General features: G+C 31.7%; 2 protein-coding genes across 12 annotated transcripts in view; one reads left to right on the forward strand and one right to left on the reverse strand.

Annotated features, from left to right (window-relative positions):
• Window positions 1–10372, forward strand: part of LOC111056003 (transmembrane protein 268) — a 47817-nt gene extending 37445 nt beyond the window's left edge. For 2 of the 11 annotated variants that reach the window (XM_039425425.1, XM_039425420.1), the window contains one exon: window positions 8388–10372. In XM_039425425.1, the coding sequence (XP_039281359.1) occupies window positions 8388–8441 (54 nt within the window). In that variant the 3' untranslated portion in view covers window positions 8442–10372. Of the gene's footprint in view, window positions 1–88; window positions 136–1905; window positions 1953–2143; window positions 2164–3990; window positions 4056–6159; window positions 6258–8387 lie in introns of those variants that run through there. The other 9 variants (XR_005571000.1, XR_005571002.1, XR_005571001.1 and 6 more) reach the window with 9 other exon arrangements.
• A 287-nt stretch (window positions 10373–10659) lies between these two features.
• LOC111056002 (homologous-pairing protein 2 homolog) lies at window positions 10660–16892 on the reverse strand. Its single transcript, XM_039425426.1, has 3 exons — window positions 16755–16892; window positions 15083–15330; window positions 10660–11887 (listed from the first exon to the last, which is right to left on the reverse strand). Exons 2-3 carry the CDS (start codon window positions 15326–15328, stop codon window positions 11510–11512), a joined length of 624 nt encoding a protein of 207 aa, XP_039281360.1. The 5' UTR covers window positions 15329–15330; window positions 16755–16892; the 3' UTR covers window positions 10660–11509.
• Window positions 16893–18824: the final 1932 nt, after the last annotated feature.

The following is an 18824-nucleotide window of genomic DNA, read 5'->3' on the forward strand; positions in this document are numbered from 1 at the left end:
TATTTTGGAAAATTTTCCTATCGTGAATGCAAGTTGCAATTTTTTGCCCTCATTTTTTTAATGCAAATTTTGTCTGGCCCTTCCACAGCATACGGTGTCAAACAAGACTCAACCACCTCTGTCCAAGTTGTTAATGTAAGGTTGAAAATCTATCTTTGATGCAACAAACGCCTTTACACCATCACAATTTTATGTTGCATTCAGAAAATATCATTACACATTAGATTACACCTTTATGATTGCTAGTGTTAGTTGTAATGCTTCACATGATCGGTTCAAAATTAATTTCAATCATTGAATCGTCTAGTATCTTCTAATTTCTAAAATACGATAACATATTTCTATGCACTTTTTCATTTTATGTTAAAGTTGGCTCAAATAATGACTCTTGGAAGACTAAATAATCTGAGGCTGAACTGGCCTACAAATCCAGTCAATTAGGCAACATTAAGATAAAATAAATGAATTATTTAGTCTGCTTTTAGAATATTCTCACACCAAATTATTTCATTGCAAAACTATTTGATGCAATTTTATCCTTTCTGTCAACTTCCAATTATGAAGGATAAAATCTTACACATTATTTATTCCAATTTGGCACTTTATAAGACACTGATAATGTCATGTTTTCACGCTTAACAAATGATTTTTTCAATGAAAAGCTCGTTATTAATTGCATTAATTGCTCGTTACTTTATAGAAAGGGAAAGTTTAATCAAAGAACAACTTTAAAAAATATATTGATTTCTATCTTGAGCTATTAATTAAGTACTTGAAGCATCCATTGATTTTTACTAGTGTTCTAACATTCTCTCATCGCTTCATAGATTCGGTCACATCAACGGTGCTAAATTTTAAGATTGAAGATAATGCTTATATATAATGATAAGATTCATTAGGAAATATTATAAAAAATATTAAAAAAAGAATTATTCCTTTCAATAGCCCGCTTAGGCGTTTATTCACACAAATATTATTTTAATGGATTAACCTTCACGAAATCGCCTATTTTCATAATCCTACTTTTCTGTTTGGGTTTCCAAAAAATGAAATATCATAGACGACGTGGTTCGGTGTGTACCTTGAAGATGACGTCTCCTTTGTAGGTCAACTTTTGAATCTTTAAGCATTTTTCATTAGATTTGACTGCTTAAAGATGTCTAACACGCGAGTGAAGCAAAGTTAATGTCACGTGTTAATACTAATAAATATGAGTCCAAATTACTGAAGTCTGATAAGAGCTATTATTGTAGGTAGTGTATATTCATTACAACAATAATCATATTGAATATTTCAATAATACACCATAAATTTGACAAGAGTAAAAATGTCTTAAAATTCTATGTTGAGTCCAAAAATTTCATAAAAAATGAGGGTTGCCATTCAAATAAAAAATTTATCCTCCATTTTGGAAGATGGCGGCCAAATTTTCAATTTTAAATGGCATGTCGTAAAATGTCACAAAAAGAAGGGAAGTTGCACATTTAAAGTTCTCTGTAAAATGAACGGTTTACAAGTTACCTATTGTTAAACCTTATGTGAATCACTCTGTATATTATTATTACTATTGTAGTTTATTCATTCCAACAATAGTCTGGCCAGTAATAATTGTTTCTTTTTGGGAGTGTAATAAAATTTCTTGGTATTCAATTTTTAAACGGCGATACATGATACATAAATTATAATAATTGCTATTGTAGTGTAATAATTTCATCGATAATTCGATCATTAATTACTGAGAGCTACCACCTACCAGAGATGATTGTTTCTTTTTTGGAATTGTAATTGAATTTCTGGTATTTCAAACGACGATACATGATACAGTGATAGTTGAAAATTTGATGATTATTTACTGACATTGATTGTGTTGTAAAAAGCAGTGTGTTTATTGTTGATTGCATGCAGCAATCGTGCGCAAGCCTTTCTTCTCAGTGGAACAGACATGAGATGATGTAAGTGAGTAGCCCGGTGCCTGTACGTGAGTAGCCGGGTGCCTGTTACCACCACCCACCTCCAAGGGTGGTCACACTCACGTGCTAATTGCAATTTTCTCGTGCACTTGGAATTGCTGATTAGGTTTCACTGCTATCGAAACACTTTCAAACACAATAATCTCATTTGTTTTGCATTTTTCTTATTGAAGCTGGCGGATGGTTCTCTGAGGTGAGTTTTCTATCAAATTTCTTCTGTAGCTCATATTTTGTTGTTTTCTTGTAGTCAATAATTTAAGAAATTTCAATCCACTCAGCATTAATAATAAATTGATAAAAGAGGCGTTAAAATCTACATTATATGATTCGACTATAGAGATCTACTATTTTCTTAAATAGTCCCCTCTATACAAATTGAGGAAATAAATTCAAGGGTATCAATTATCATCATGTATCATCGGTACAAAAAAGTAGATCTTGTTCAAAAGTTTTTCTCCTGGATGGAATTTTCAAAAACTAATACACTTTCAAGTTGAAATGATCTCATATTTTTCAATGATCATGACCTTTCTGAAGAATGGAACACAATAAGCTTCGGTTGACGTGTGGGGTTCTTTGAACCTTTGGATCCTTGAATCCGTCCCTTCAAAAATAATAATAATTCTGAAGAATTCCAATTATGTATTTATGATGAATGCATTTATGATTAAGCATTTATCAACGATTTAAACTATTGAACAATTAAATTCAGATATTTAAAAGTCCTCTAGAAATGTAAAATCAATTCAAAATTTATAGTCTACTCGTTCTACAATGGCGATTGATAAGATCTTTCATTATCCAACTCAGTTACTACACAATAATTTAAATTATAAATATTTATAATCTTTGGTGTGAATCTGTAAACACACGTTCATTCAACAAATTTTCTTTTGTTTATGAACCTAACAGTAACTCTTACTAAAATAATACATTAATTCTATAAATTTCATAAATTTATTAATTGTCTCTTGAAAAATAAATTAAAATTCTCAAATCTCTCAATCAGCATGGTTAGGTTGAGAAAAACTTATCAATAAACTTTTCCATTTATTGATGATTTATGAGCACGTTTGCGCATGTTTAACTGCATTAAATGGCAACAATAAGTTTATTGTATACAAGACCTGACACGGTAAGTATATCACATGAGTTGTTTGAAAAATTCGATTTCAACTTACAACCTTCCTTAGAAGATTCATATTGGAAATCTTAGGTAACTGTTGTAGCCTACTTGTTTAGTTTATTTGCTTGGAAAAAAGTTTACAGTTTTTCTCAGATGTGATAAATCTGTATGAAGCTATCAAGTGTAGGCTACTGGTGTATAATCTGAGATGCTGATGATCATTTACCTGATATTTACCGAACTTCCAGTGGAGGTGTGGAGCCGAGCCAGTGTAGGCGTATTGAGAGAGGATTCTTAACAAACCTCACAGGAAAATAACTTTTAAAATTATAGTTAATTACAAATTAGATTATTATAGAATCATATTAACTTGTAGACTTGCGAGTATAGCTTACTATAGCCTACTATTTTATCAGCATTGTGTACCTCCATAATACATAAATTATCCAGGAAGTTGGGAGGTATAAAAAGCATTGAAGTATGGAAGTATTGAAGTATCTTCAAATCATCGTTTTGATGGTGTACTTCTTGTATCAATCAATCAACCAATGGAAGTGTAACATCATTCTATATAATACATCTACAAGTTCAGAAGGGAAGAGCTCAAGTTATGGAAATTCCTGAATGAATACTGGCCTGATTCCACAAATTAAACCATCCTATCTCAAAATTTGTAGATAAATAAATAGAACTTGGAAGGATTTACCTGAGAACTATTAAAATATACAACTTATAGTGTTTATGAAAAAAGAAATAATTTCCAAGCTTTGTATATAGATCGCTCAAGTGTGTGGAATTAGAAAATAATCGGAGACAAACTGATAGAAATAATGCTTTGTAATATCTGTGTGGTTGTATTTTGTTGAGGTGATTTGAAGATGAAATTCTGTACAGGTCATAGCCAGCTGTACCATGCTGCAATTTATGAACTATCTGGCTAAGTTTCTCCAGCTTTGGAGGTCAGTTAGTCACTCATACAACAAATTGCACCCAGCACAATTGAATGCACTTTTCGCACTTCCCATTCCCAACTAATATATTATTATTATCTACCTACTTATCCCATAAATGTAATACACTTTATCGGCTCTTTTTTTAGCTCAGAAAATAATTGTATGAAGAATTATTTTTTGCTTTTTAGGAAGCTTTCTTACATGCATGTACATGTAGAATTTCTATAATATTTTATGACAAGCCTTCTCAACGCACTACTCATTCAAAAAGAAAAAAAATTACCAAAACTAATAAAATTTTCAGAGATCCTACCTCAATTTTCCAATATGTAGAATATCTAAAAATCTCATATTGTATAATATAATGATTTGTGATTGTCAATAAATAAATACGGTATCTGATTAGCATTGGAATTCTAATTTCATTTTATGCGTGTTATTTCACTTGAGAAAACTATTATTATCGGTATCATAGCTTCTTCAATAATAATTCACAATACCGTTAAGGTTTAATACATTTTTAGAATTTACGTTGTACTCCTGCAAACAGTATGTATATTAATAAAATCTATGTTAGCATAGATTGCCTATTCGAACACTAATCTTGATGGAAGGCATAAACCAAAAACATGTCCTTAACAGCACCCAGATCTTCAAATTTCAGCCTGTTGGAATTAATTACAGTTCCTAATAGTTGTATAGGCTACTGTTTCCAAATCCAAATCATAAATATGAGATAAACTGGAATTATGCAACTGATTTTCAATCCAAATCATGATGAATATTAAGATATACTGAGCAAACATTCTCGTTTACAGTATCAGTATAATTTAATAATTATTCAATAATCTAACTTTATTTTTGTTCAGCGTACCGTATTGTTCTTCTCTAAAAATTATTTAAAAAATATTGAAACTTTTTCAAAAGTCGTGGAATAGTATTTCTTTTCTAATAGTCATGAATGCTTTATTGGTTGGGTTAACTAATAATTATTGAGATTAGCTAATATTGAGAATAATTTATTGTATCAGAAACATTGATAATTGATTTGTAAATATTTTTGTATGTAGCGTTATATGTGTGAAAGAGCTGTTAAAGTATTTTGTGTTGATGCATGCTTGTAGAAAATTTCTAATTATTAACACAAACAAGAAAATACTTTTGATTATAAATTATGCGTCAAGTATTTTCTTATGAGTTAACAGCTTTTAGTTGATTGATTTCAGCAGAGGAAACAATAATTCTGAATAAAATATCTAGATATGACAGCTTTTTTGCTCTAAATAAAACATTTATTATAAGCTACGGTACTACTTAGATATTCATGATTTCATTGAAGTTTTTAGAAAAATTTAAAAATTACTGTGTAGTTTACAGTAGGCTACACATTTACTATTGGACCCAGGTTCCAGAATTTGGCAACCTTACATTTGAGCAGTTTTTCATGACATCTGAGTAGTTTTTCAATCATATTTTGTAAGTACAACCACGAATTTGCACAGTCCGCTCAAGAATTGCACCAATGAACTGCAACTTGCCGTGATCAGATTTTTAGTCCTGGAAGGTGAGAAAGGTAGTGGAAGTCTCGAAAGATAATGTTGAAAGTGTACAGAAACAATATTGTTTGAATGTTTACACATGAGTAGAACCATAGATAAAATATAGCATAAACTATCATTAACTCTATGGCAGAACAGTTCCAAAGTGGACATTAAAAGTATTTAATGAAACGCCATAGTCTTTTTACTGTAGGCATGCATGACAGTGCTACAAGAGGAAGACCAGACCTGCTGTAATATTATGAATTACATGAATTCTATGAATTCATAGGCATGAATTCTATGGCAGAATTATGCCTTCCTGACTGTAGAATTATTGATCTCAAAAAATGTGCTTTTATCTAAAGCACTTAATTGAAAAACTTTTGTTTCCACTCATTGAGAAATAACTTGGATTGGACAAAACCAAAAAAAATTGATAACATTATAGAACAAATAATAGTACATTTATTCCTTTATTCTTTCTGGTGATTTCTTTTCATTTCCAATATCTATAAACCAGTTTCAAAATGGCAATTTTCCTATCCGGTATTATGATTTTTCGTTTGCAGATTCCCAAGATGATTTCATGTCTCAGAAATTCAGATGTTACATGAACATATATTGATGATATATGATGGTATTGGACTTGTCTCATGAAATAATCATGGTAAGGCAAAATCTAGCCTTTATTGTTTATGGGGCTGCAAAAGTTTTGAAGTAATATTCATGTATAAAAAGCATTTGCGTTATGCTGTGACTCATTCAAATTCCAGAGCAAGGCATCCTTTCTTGAAGATCTATATATCTTTTGCATAGGTTTTCTTTCTGAGTTCTTATAGGTTTTTCTCTAATTAATATCCTTTGTAACTGATTTCACCACCTTTACTAAACTTCCTCTAATAAGTGGAAATTATCGTTCATTTAATTACTGTACAGAACGCATGAAATCGTTATTCCAATTCAATCACTTAGCTCTCTTTTCACTTAGCTTCGAATTTCCAACCGTTCATACTTATAATACTCGACAACTTCTATAAAAATATAGTATAACATTTCTTACATAAAATGCAATCATTAGTCAGAGTCGATTGAATTGAAGCTAACAATTTCTAATCTAAAGTCAGATTCTAGTTCCAGCTATTTCCAAAATTTAGTTGAATAATCAAGAGCTTCCATAGTTCAAGTTTCTGTAAAATTCTTGCTCTGTAAAATGCTAGGTCCGTTAGAAATTTTTGCTAGCTTTTCTTCAATCCACCTCTTATTTTGAATGGATAATTCTTACAGTTGGACAATGACAATTGGAATCTGATAGAATTATTTGATTCCATACCGTATAACCTTTATCTTTATGTAATTTTGCTGTGCATTTTTTGTTTTTACCTGGCACTTGTACTTGAAGATATATTTTGCATGTGTCAAAGATTGAACTATTTATTGGAAATTGCAGTTAAACCAACTGCAGGAATATTATTAGGTAATGAATAATAATTATTTCAAATATCCAATTAAAGCTGTATAAATAGAACTAAGGACTTCTGTTGCTGCAAATATCGACCAAAGAACAAGATAGCAGAAGAAAATTTTATGAACAAAACTGTACAAAAATTGCTCCCAGGTCGGGAATCAAACCCGGTACCTCTCACCCTTGCAAAGGAGATTCCCAGGCTGGGCGCAATTTTTGGACAGTTTCATTCATCAAATTTCCTTTGGTATTTAGTTCTTTGGTCAATATTTGCAGTGGCAGAAGTCTTTGGTTCTATTTATATAGTTTGAATTATGATAATAATTAAATTATTATTTCAAATATGGATATTTAAAATAATTATTATATAGTAGTAATTTTGCATGTGATCGATAATGACATGATCAGATTTGATCATTAAATTAGTTTTTTTCTAATATTAATTTGACTTTTATCATAACCTATTTAAATTTTATTTCAATACATACTTTTTTATTATAGTTTTTGTACATGGTATGTACCTATGGTAAGAGTTAGTACCTCATTTCTATCAAGTAAGGTTGAACATTTTTTATATTCTAATATATTTGCTCGAAACAAAAACAAGATTTTAACTTGTGAATCCATAAAAATTTGCTATGTTAACCACTATGATCTATGCACCATTATACAACTGCTTACCTACATTATTAGTTGAACCATTTCCAAATAATGCTTTAACGACTTTTTATGCTTTTTTGAGAGTTCAATATTATTTTATTTGGGAGAGGATTATTACAATGTAGTTTTCCTCTTCAGATTTGTGCTTTTTTGCAAAAATAAAATTTATAAACCTCTTAAAACCAGAAGGTTGTAATAAACTATTCTGTTTCAACATCGCAACTATTAATTTAAAAAATGACACCAGAAATTTTCCACCTTTTCTTCCATTCTTAAACACATCTAGAGAAATAAACCGGTATAATGTTTAATGTGAATTTTTATTTGATAATAAATGATTTAATCAATCCCTACTTTCAAAGTTGTGATTTCTTGAACACTGTCGCACTGTGATAAAGTGTTGAGTTTGATCATACTGTCGTATTTTCAATTGCTTGAAAATATAGCATTTTCAAATAATGCAAAACAAAGTTCTCTATCTTTTAAATTTTTATTTTCAATAATTCTCGAAAAATCGAATGGTGAGTTCAAATTTTCTCCAGAGGATGTGATGAGTTATGGTGTCGAATGGTGAATTTAAATTTTCTCCAGAGGATGTGATGAGTTATGCATTGTGATGAAATTTTATAAACCTAATTAGTACCTAAAAAATTGAACGATCGATTCTTTTCACAGATCCATGCATGGGAATGGCGTCACTATTCATGGATGAAAGATTGCAGTATCTGATAGTGTGAAGAGTACTTATATTAATCTAATTATCTAATTGCACCATCGTGATAAGACTCACTGTATTCATTTGTACATTTTTGTAACTCAATTATTATTGTGGCAAGACTACCTCATATGCGTATTCGAGGCCTTTCCATTAATACATTTTTTACATTTGTAATGTATGCACTGTTTATAATCTTACAAACTGTTTTAGAGCTTGAATGAGTAGGAAAAATCAGCATAGTATGCGTTTCATATTATATTATGGAGCTTTAAAGATCAGCCACAGCAAAAACTTTAATATGATGAAGCGTTAGAATACAATCTTTGATAAAAGATGAATTATTGCTTTAACTAAAATAGCAATTTATTTTCATCAATACCACCAACGTATTTTGTCTTGAATTGAGGAAATTGTTTATTCTGTTAGACGGAGTGATTTTTAAAACGTTGCAATTTGTTTTGTCGAAAAACAATAATAGTACCTATTAGTAATGAAAGAAACTCCAGGGATGAAAAAGGGTGCAATAGGCATGAAAGGAAAATTGTAAACTTATTCATTTTCACTAAAGTGATCATTTTTCATATCTCTCTTAATTGTTGAATAATTATTGCATTTAAAAGTTATGAACTTTGTACCGCTACTCAATGTCAAAAATATATATTAATGATCAGCTTAGAAAGCTTAGTTCCATACTGTACTGATTTGCCTGAGAATGCATGTCGAATAATTTTTAATCTGATTTTTAAAAACTAAATTTTTAAATGCGATTTTAAATCAATAGATATTTTGTTGATAATAATTTTTCACATTCAATATTATATACAGTACTTGAAAACTATATTTTAATGTTGAGATACAGTTTATTTATACATATCTTCAAGGTTTTTATTATAAGTTAGTTTATTATCTGTTTGCTTAATATATCTAGCTAATAGATATGGTTGAGAGATAATATTAATTATTGTTATTTTGATAACATTTTTATTGCATGTTAATTAATTTTTATAGAATATAAGTGTTGTGCTTGATCTTACTGTCGTATTTTTAATGTATTGTAAATTGCAGCAATATAATAATATTAATCGTACTGTTTATTCCAATGTCTAACATATCAATTTATCGGAAAAAACTCTAAATTGATTAATTTGTGATTTTCATAGTATTTAAGGTGCTGTTTATTCCGTCCTTTAATCTTAATTACTATTATGAGTATTTTAATTGATTAAGCATAAAACATCAGTTTTCAACTTCATAAAATTATTTTATTTCTTTCCGTATCGAGATATTTTCTGGTGTCATAATTCTGAAAATTTTATGAGAAGTGTGTTTTGGATTGATCACTCCTTTTATTCTTGAAAAAATAATTTGTGGAGAGAGTAATAGTGATATTTGAATCTCATAATTTTAAGACTACATTATTGATTTAAAAGACATTTTGTGAATTCCTATAGATAATTTACGGTACTGCTGGAATCAGGTGAATAGTTCCAATGAAATAATCAATGGTTGTTGACTATGTAACTGAGACTTAATTTTATATATCGCGCACATAAATGTTTGGAGTATTGTTACCAAACAATAAAGCAATGCACCAGTCTGTCATGGAAGAATTGCTTAACGCACCAATTGCTTAATCAGTGTAAAAAAAGGTGTCTTAAAAGTTGTTCATATTTTCTCTTCACCAATATTAGATTAAATAAACATAGATATAGAACTGCATTTTTGTAGTTATTGATTTTTGGAAGTATTTTGCACCATGTAATACGAAATTAGTGTTCCATAAATACTGTAATATGTGCCTTTGTAAAGAGATAAAATAGAAAAATAATGATTCTCATTTCAATTGTTAATGTCAATTTTTTTAAATAGGTGCCATGTGTTGTTGACTGTTTGTATGAAACTCGAATATCTTGATTTGGGTGAATTAAAATCATGAAAACTCTGCAGTGTTAAGTCACTTTAAATCTTACCTGTGAAATCTATTAACTTCCAATAGTCTCTCCAATATTTCCAATTACATTAAATAATATTTGTTATTCAGAATGAGGACTATTCTTGAAAAAATGACGTGAATTATAGAAAAATACTAATTTATCAAGTTTTTACAAAGTTCATAAAAAATTATCACTTTTTAAAAGCTTTTTACAGAAAAACAAATAGAAGGATTTCCAAAGTTTCATTACTATTCTACATTATTACTTAACTATCATACAGTAATGTTAAAGTGAACATGGTATTTTTTCGATTTATTCGACTTGAACAATTATTTAGTTTGACAACTCATCTTTTATAAATAACTAGGCAGAAAATCCTAATAAATATAATCTAACTTAAGACAAATGTACATATTATATTGGCACGTGAGGCTAGTATTTACTCCATACATCTTGAAGTTTAATAAGTTGATGGAGAATACTGTAATTAGTAATTAAATATATAAAACTAATTTTCAAGAGAATGAGAAAATATTCCGATAAAAACACTAAACTTGTCAGATCAAGTAATTTATCGAAATTTTGAGGCTCTAGTTTCAATTTACAAGTGTTTGATAACAATTTATTGAAACTATTTTCCCGATATATTAATAAGGAAATGATTGCGACAGTTGAAATTATTTTCAAGAGAATGTGAAAATGTTCGGAAAACACTAACTAAACGTGTCATACCAAGTAATTTATCGAAAATTTGAGGCTCTAGTTTCAATTTTCAAGAGTTTGATGATGGTTTAAAAGTTCATTGAAGGTATTTTCCGATATTTTAATAGGGAAATGGTTGTGACACTTTCAAATCTTACTATTATATCTGATATCTAATTGATATCTAACACAATACAGTACTACTCCACCACTGCTCACGAAGTTGAAAATTAGATTGTTTGAGAAAGAGTTAGAATTAAAGTAGAGGAAGCAATGGAAGGTTGATAAGCAATACAGATAATCTGATATTGTAACATATACAACTAATGACTATTTATTATAGATAAGAGATAAAACTAATAGATATAACAGCCTTTTACATTTTTATTCTTAATGCTCACTTATTTCAGATAAGTTGTTTCAGAAAAGTGTTTGTAGTCCTTCTATTGAAGTACAGGAGGCATGGCCACATCCTCATCAGTTTCAATGCCAATCTCTTCCATGAGAGTTTTCTTACTGCCCTGATAACCTTCCATTATGGCGTTGAGGATATCCATGCACATCCGTTTCCGTTTGCGGTATTCTTTGACATATTTTGCCCGTTCTTCCTTCACCACCTTCATCCTCTTCTCGCTCTCATCGTTCCAGTCCTCAGACACTGATTTGATTTTCGAACGAAGATCTGAGATTCGTGTTTCGATCTCAACTATTTTCGGTTTTGCCTGTTCATTGGTCGGCTGAGCGACAATTCCTTGCAGTTCAGCTTCAGATTGTTTCGTCTCGCGCTCAACGTTTTTGAAAGCTGAGGACAGACGCAATATCTGAAAAAAAGAATTTCTTTTCACTTCACCAGTCAGCACACAAGGTTGGGTAGTAGAGAGGACTGAGCAGTCCTAAGTCCGCCAAATAAAGAATGTTTTCATCCCATTTCACACAGAGAAATGAGTAAGAATAAGTATAAAGCTCAACTCACACTTATGCGACTCAGGTCGAGAAGAGATTAGACTCTAGTCGAGAGCATGTATTTCCAAATGGTGACACTCAGACCAGTCGATTCTAGTCTCCGCGACTGTCACCATTTGAAAACATATGCTATCGACCTGAGTCGCGTAAGTGTGAGTTGAGCCTAAGTGAAATTTATGTATTAGCCAAATCGAATATATGATAAGTATAGCCAATTCAAGTACATAATACTGCATACTTATCGAATTGATATATAATAGCCTGCTCTATAATAGGGTGGATCGAAGCGAAGTTAAAAGCGAATGTCTAGAAAATACCAAACTTCCCCGTAGAAGTGAGCTGGTGCGCCGTCATACTGAAAAAGATGAACAAGTGCCTTTTTACTTTCAGCATGACGGTGCACCAGCTCATTTTCACGAAAAAAATTGGGATTTCCTAGACAATTGTTTTCAACTTCGCTGGATTCACCATGCAGGGTCAATTGCATGGCCAGATCGCTCACCTGATTTAACACCGATGGATTTCTTCCTATGGGGTTTCATTAAGGATAAGATGAATGTTCCGCCTCTACCAGACAAACTTAATGATTTCTGAAATCGGATCACATTCGGATCGCTGCGGTTGCACAAGTTACGCCTGATATTCTGGTACGAGTGTGGCAAGCAATCGATTATCGGTGGGATGTAAGTAGCATTACCAACGGCTGTCTCATCGAACCAAAGAATAACACCCACACATTGAACTTGAAGTGTTTTGTAACAAAATGACAACTTTCTCAATTCTGTAAGTAATTTCAATAAATATTTATGTACTTTCAAAGTTGTAAAGTCCTTTTATAATCACTCTGTATAACATCAGTATGTTTGGATTGATTATAATACTGATAAGATTTTTACTTTTCTTGCCCTAGGCTATTACCATAGGTAAGGAAAGTATTGCTTTCCGAGAAAAATTAAGGTACCCCAATTTCTAAATTTCTATACGTTTCCCTGAGTCCAAAAAAGTGGTTTTTGGGTATTGGTCTGTATGTGTGTGTGTCTGTGTGTGTGTGTGTGTGTATGAGTGTATGTGCGTCTGTATACACGATATTTCATCTCCCAATTAACGGTATGACTTGAAATTTGGAACTTAAGGTCCTTACACTATAAGGATCCGATACGAACAATTTCGACCAGATGCAATTCAAGATGGCGGCTAAAATGGCGAAAATGGTTTCAAAAACAGGGGTTTTCGCGATTTTCTCGAAAACGGCTCAGACGATTTTGATCAAATTCATACCTAATAGTCAATTGATAAGTTGTATCAACTGCCACAAGTCCCATATCTGTAAAAATTTCAGGAGCACCGCCCCATCTATGCAAAGTTTGATTTTAGATTCCAAATTATCAGGCTTCAGATACAATTTGAACAGGAAAATTCAAATGGAAAAGATTGAGAATGGAAATCTCTACAATTAATGTCCAGTAGCATTTTCACCTAAAATTGAAAATAAGGCTGAAATTTGAGAAAATGTGATTATTCAATTGCAAACTGTTGGCAACTGTTGATTCTGTTAAATCATTCACTATGAAGAGATAGCAGATCTCGTGTGTATCCAGCGTTATTGTCCTTCACCAGCTGACTGAGATCTTTGAATAGTAGACTTGAGATGCACGTGACCACTAGCGTCAGGTGATCAATTTTCATAACGTCAAGGAAAGTTGTGTGAGTGCGCCACACCAGATCTTTGTACTTTGCACGAACAAGCAAGAAGCTCATGTGGGCATCATCCGAAATAAACAAAATCAGTCTAACCTTCATGTATCTCCAGGAACTGTATTCACACATACTAATTTCCCATTGGTTTAAATATGTAAGCACTGATGTATCTTCAAACTCTATGTGCCGGTTGCACAACAGCCAGTTAAATTTTAATAGTTGACCGAGCGAAGTGAGGTCTAAGATTCAAGTCGACGGTTTGGCATTTCTCTTAACGTTTAAAAATGTTTGAATGTTTATATGTTGCGCATTTACCGCGAAACGCGGTGATAGATTTTCATGAAATTTGACAGGTATGTTCCTTTTTAAATTGCGCGTCGACGTATATACAAGGTTTTTGGAAATTTGGCATTTCAAGGATAATATAAAAGGAAAAAGGAGCCTCCTTCATATGCCAATATTAGAGTAAAAATCAGACTATGGAATTATTTATTGACCGAGCAAAGTGAGGTCTAAGATTCAAGTCGACGGTTTGGCATTTCTCTTAATGTTTGAATGTTTATATTTTTATATGTTGCGCATTTACGGCGAAACGCGGTGATAGATTTTCATGAAATTTGACAGGTATGTTCCTTTTTAAATTGCGCGTCGACGTATATACAAGGTTTTTGGGAATTTTGCATTTCAAGGATAATATAAAAGGAAAAAGGAGCTCCTTCATACGCCAATATTAGAGTAAAAATCAGACTATGGAATTATTTATCATAAATCAGCTGTCTAGTGGACTATAATACTACCCGTTCAAAAACATCGAACATCTTGAAAATGTATCTTTCCATCAACGTTGTAGACAGTTGCAGCCAGACCTGATAACAGCGCTCACACTCACATTCCGGGACGACATGGCTCGGTATAATAGGACAGAAAGCTCTATATTTATTTAGGATTTTTTCTAGACATTTTAAATTGATAAATTATTTATTAATTTTTGAGAAAACATAACAACAGGTCAATGTAACTTACTGAGCGCGAGCTCTACTGTTCACAGAACTACTAGTGATTAATTCCACGAGAACCAATCAGAGAAGCCGTCTTTTCAAAAACGCCTTCAATGATTGGTTCTCGTGAAATTCATCACGGTTAGAATTTTGCCGGCTGTTGTGCAACCGGGCCTTTGATTGCAATACATAATTTATTCACTGAGAATCACACGGGCTCGCGTCGCTCGCCGAACCGTCCAGCAAGGGTCTAATGCGATTTGAGATATGCAGTATAGGTACTCACTATCTAAAAATAGGGTACTGTAATTGAATAGCTGTAAGGACCTAAAACCCAAAGATAGCAATAGTTCTTACCTCAGCATCAAGAGCTTCCTTCTCCTTACTTTCATCCTCATTGTTCAAATTGTCTTCTAATATAATCGCATAGACTTTCTGTTTGCCATAAGTCTTTTCGCGCACTTTTCCCTCTTCAGCCAACTGATCAAGGGCTTTCTGAATGGCTGTTTTTCCAAACTCCTTATGAAGATTCAAAGTTATGTCAGTGGAGCTGTAAGGTCGATTCGTTGTGGCCAGATAGTTGAGAACTGCTTTGTTTGCCATTCCTGTAAAATAGAAACCTATTTGAATATTCCCACTACTTTAATCAGTTTGTTACTCAGATTTAGATAAATATAAAATAGAAGATGATTGAGATACAAGTAACTCTCTATGGACCGGTTGCACAAAATCCGGTTAAATTTTAATCGTGATTAATTTCGTGAGAACCAATCGGAGAAGGTGTTCTTGAAAAGACGACTTCTCTGATTGGTTCTTGTGGAATTAATTACAGTTAAAATTTAATCGGCTTTTGTGCGACCGGCACTAGGTGTGTCGGACAATAATTTTTTAAAGATCTTTTAAATACAATGTATTTTAAATTGTGAATACTTTACCCCAATTTTAATTGTATGCAGTCTTGAAAATGACATCAGTAAAATAAGTCAAGAAAGCAGTAAAAAGTCGTGATTGAAATTTTTCTCTACTTATTATTATAGCATACCAATTGAAATGTTAAAAATTATTTACAATAGTGTTGCAAATATATATTTTTTTGAGATGGGCCGTAATATGTGGTCAATAAAGAAACTAGGGGTACAAATAACGCCTTCCAAGTGTGTAATATATGAAGCCAAATTAAAAAAGCGTATCGACCTTCTGAGATTATAATACAAAAGATGAAAGGTTCTTAGATTTATTGAATATTGTGAGTTTTGTGCCTGAGATGGGGGTGTAGGTTTGGCTACTGGGCCCAAATTTATAAATTGTGCCGGTAGCACAACAGTCAGCTAAATTTTTATCGTGATTAATTCCACGAGAAACAATCAGAGAAGGCGTCTTTTCAAAAACTCCTTCTCTTGTTCTCGTAGAATTAATCACGGTTAAAATTTAACCGGTTGTTGTGCAACCGGGCCTAAGAGTGACCAAGATATAAATTATCATTCTAATGCTGTCTCCAAAGAGATTCATAATAACCTACAAATTCTATTGAAAAAACGTTGTATTATATTATATCCTTGTATTTACCCTATAATGTTGCTAACAGTCATCATATAAAAATGTTTTTTCTTCAATATATACTCAGAAAAATTGATTTTTCTTTATTAAAAGTTTTTATTGGAACATCAATTCAAGTTACTATGTTACACCTTGAAATTTTAATTAATATCACTGCAAATCTCAATTTTTAATATTATGTATTCTGTGGCCGGCTGCCTTACAATTAAAAACTTTTACACCATAACTAACTAAGCAATCCAGCCAGGACATTTAGACTATTTATTTATTGAATCATATGTCTCTTGAATAAAAAAAATTCAATAATAACTATGCAGAACTTAATAAAATATCATTAACAAAGTTTTGAAAAATTTGGTACCGTACAGTAAACTTGAGCTTACTGAAATGTTTTTGAAACATTGAACTCAGTAATAAATGAAAATTTATGAAAAAATCAACTCTTATGTGCAATAAATATGAATATACTTACCAACTCCAAGAAATTAGTAACTTAGGAATGAAATGCTTTTGATCTTTAATATAAGTTACTGAAAACTGAATTTATATAATATTTAGGTTATATTTTTGTTTTGATCATCTCATTTTGATTGCCCGCTCAACGATGAGAGCCCAGTGTTGCCACCCCAGTATTATGATTCGCTCGCTTCGTTGACACTCGTTGAAAAATTATAATTGCCCGACTAGAGAGTAGACAAATCTAGTTGCTTGATAACCGTCTGAATGTGATGTGTTCACATGAAACAATTAACATTATTTGAATGAAAAGCATTGATGTTTAACTTAAGCTCACTTTGGACTATTTATGTGTCAAAATCAAGGAATTGAAGAAGTTTTGGGCATTTGCCTGTTTCTCTTTCCAAATATCGTGTTTGTGACTGTTCTAATAAATGTTATTCATGAGGAATGCTGACAATTTCAAGTAAATCTCACTATAGTGGAATCCACGTTAAAATGACAGTATTTGATCAACTTTGGTGTTGCTATCCTTGTCTATTATTCCACAAAGCATGTAGCACTATCCTTTCCTTGCTCTACAACGATGCCAAATCTGTTTTTGACAATGTAGAAAGATAATTAATCAAGGCAGAGAATCGGCAACGCTGTTCTCTCATCTCAATCCACTGTCATTATAACGTGGATCTCACTATAGTATAGATTATTACAGTTGAAACTTGCGGAGCTATAGATTTTACAATCTGCAACACTATGCATAAGCCTTTTTAGCACGTGGCTTTTATGGCCAATGTTTTCAAAATAAAAATAGGAGCATACTGTTGCCTGTAAAATCTTAGAACACTGTACCACATTGTACTCCATAAGAGCAATATTGGAATCTAAGGTTTACACAAACTACATAGACCAATAGAGAGGAGACATCCACCCAGTTATTTTAATTAATTTAATATATTCGATTCCATAGTAATGGTTAATTTATTTGAAAAAATCTTACGGTACTGACTAGTGACCCCTGGGTTGGAGATCTCGCTCAACAACTATTTTATTGTTATATTTGAAACCCGCAAATAGTGGTTAACAGAATTGATGACAGTAGGTTTTATTGTGGATCAAAATTACTCTGTTGCTTCAACATCTTTGTCCCTCATATGAATCCAAATTCATTTTCTAAAATGATAATAAGGTGCTCATGTGATACATGATTTCGATACAGAGTTCCAAAAAATAAATGGCGAAAACCGCACATCGATATCTCAACCCGTATTAGTTTGTTGATGTAGAAGTTGTTAATTATGTTGTATATTAACCAGCTGAAAAATCATGTGTCAGGGCATGAAGGTCTATCTGTGTCATACTTCCAAATAGCCTCAGATGAATGAATGAATGGAAAAATGGTTGTTAATGAATTCTTCAGCTGACTAAATGATAAATCAAAACAATTTTTTCTTATGCACTTTTAATGTTATTTGTTATATCCTTAAAAAGGACGGAGTGAGTCAATTTTGTTGAACAACGAACTTGACCTGTAAAAAGGTTCATAGAATACATGTTCGAAATTTGAAGCTGATTAATTCTTTCTATCATAGAAACAGACGGACGACGACTTAAGCCTTCATAAAGTCAAAAGTGAGAACTCGCTAGCGTTCCTTCAATTACAACAACCAAAAAATCTGAAGAAGAAAATTACATTTTGATTTTTTTTTTAATTATATAAGTAAAATCATTTTTCCTTTCAACCCCGAACTCTCTTAACACTACTGAAATATCGGGGATGATACATACAATTACATATAATTCTGTTTTAATTAGAAACTTGAGAAAGCCGCCATTTTAGACAATTTAGCAACGCTGTGTAGAGCCAATTATCTACTTATTTTATTAAGATAAAACCATCAATTAAAAATTTCTTATGAACGTTTGACTGCAATCTATTAAAAAATTAGTCTTAAATAACACTTATCATGAAGAAGTTGGCTCACTATAGTGAAGTCGAGGCTATAATGGCAGTGGAGAAAGTAGAAAGATGGCAGAGCAGGGTTGACGATTCTATGCCTTGTCATTGCCTTCCATAGAAGATAAGTTA

The sequence above is a fragment of the Nilaparvata lugens genome, chromosome 3, assembly GCF_014356525.2.
Source record: "Nilaparvata lugens isolate BPH chromosome 3, ASM1435652v1, whole genome shotgun sequence".
NCBI lineage: Eukaryota > Metazoa > Arthropoda > Insecta > Hemiptera > Delphacidae > Nilaparvata > Nilaparvata lugens.

Excerpts from the sequence above, each read along its gene's own strand:
- LOC111056002 (XM_039425426.1), bottom strand. The coding sequence starts at position 15,328 with ATGGCAAACAAAGCAGTTCTCAACTATCTGGCCACAACGAATCGACCT. Across the intron at positions 11,888-15,082 it reads AGGAAGCTCTTGATGCTGAG|ATATTGCGTCTGTCCTCAGC; the intron begins GTAAGAACTATT and ends TCTTTTTTTCAG.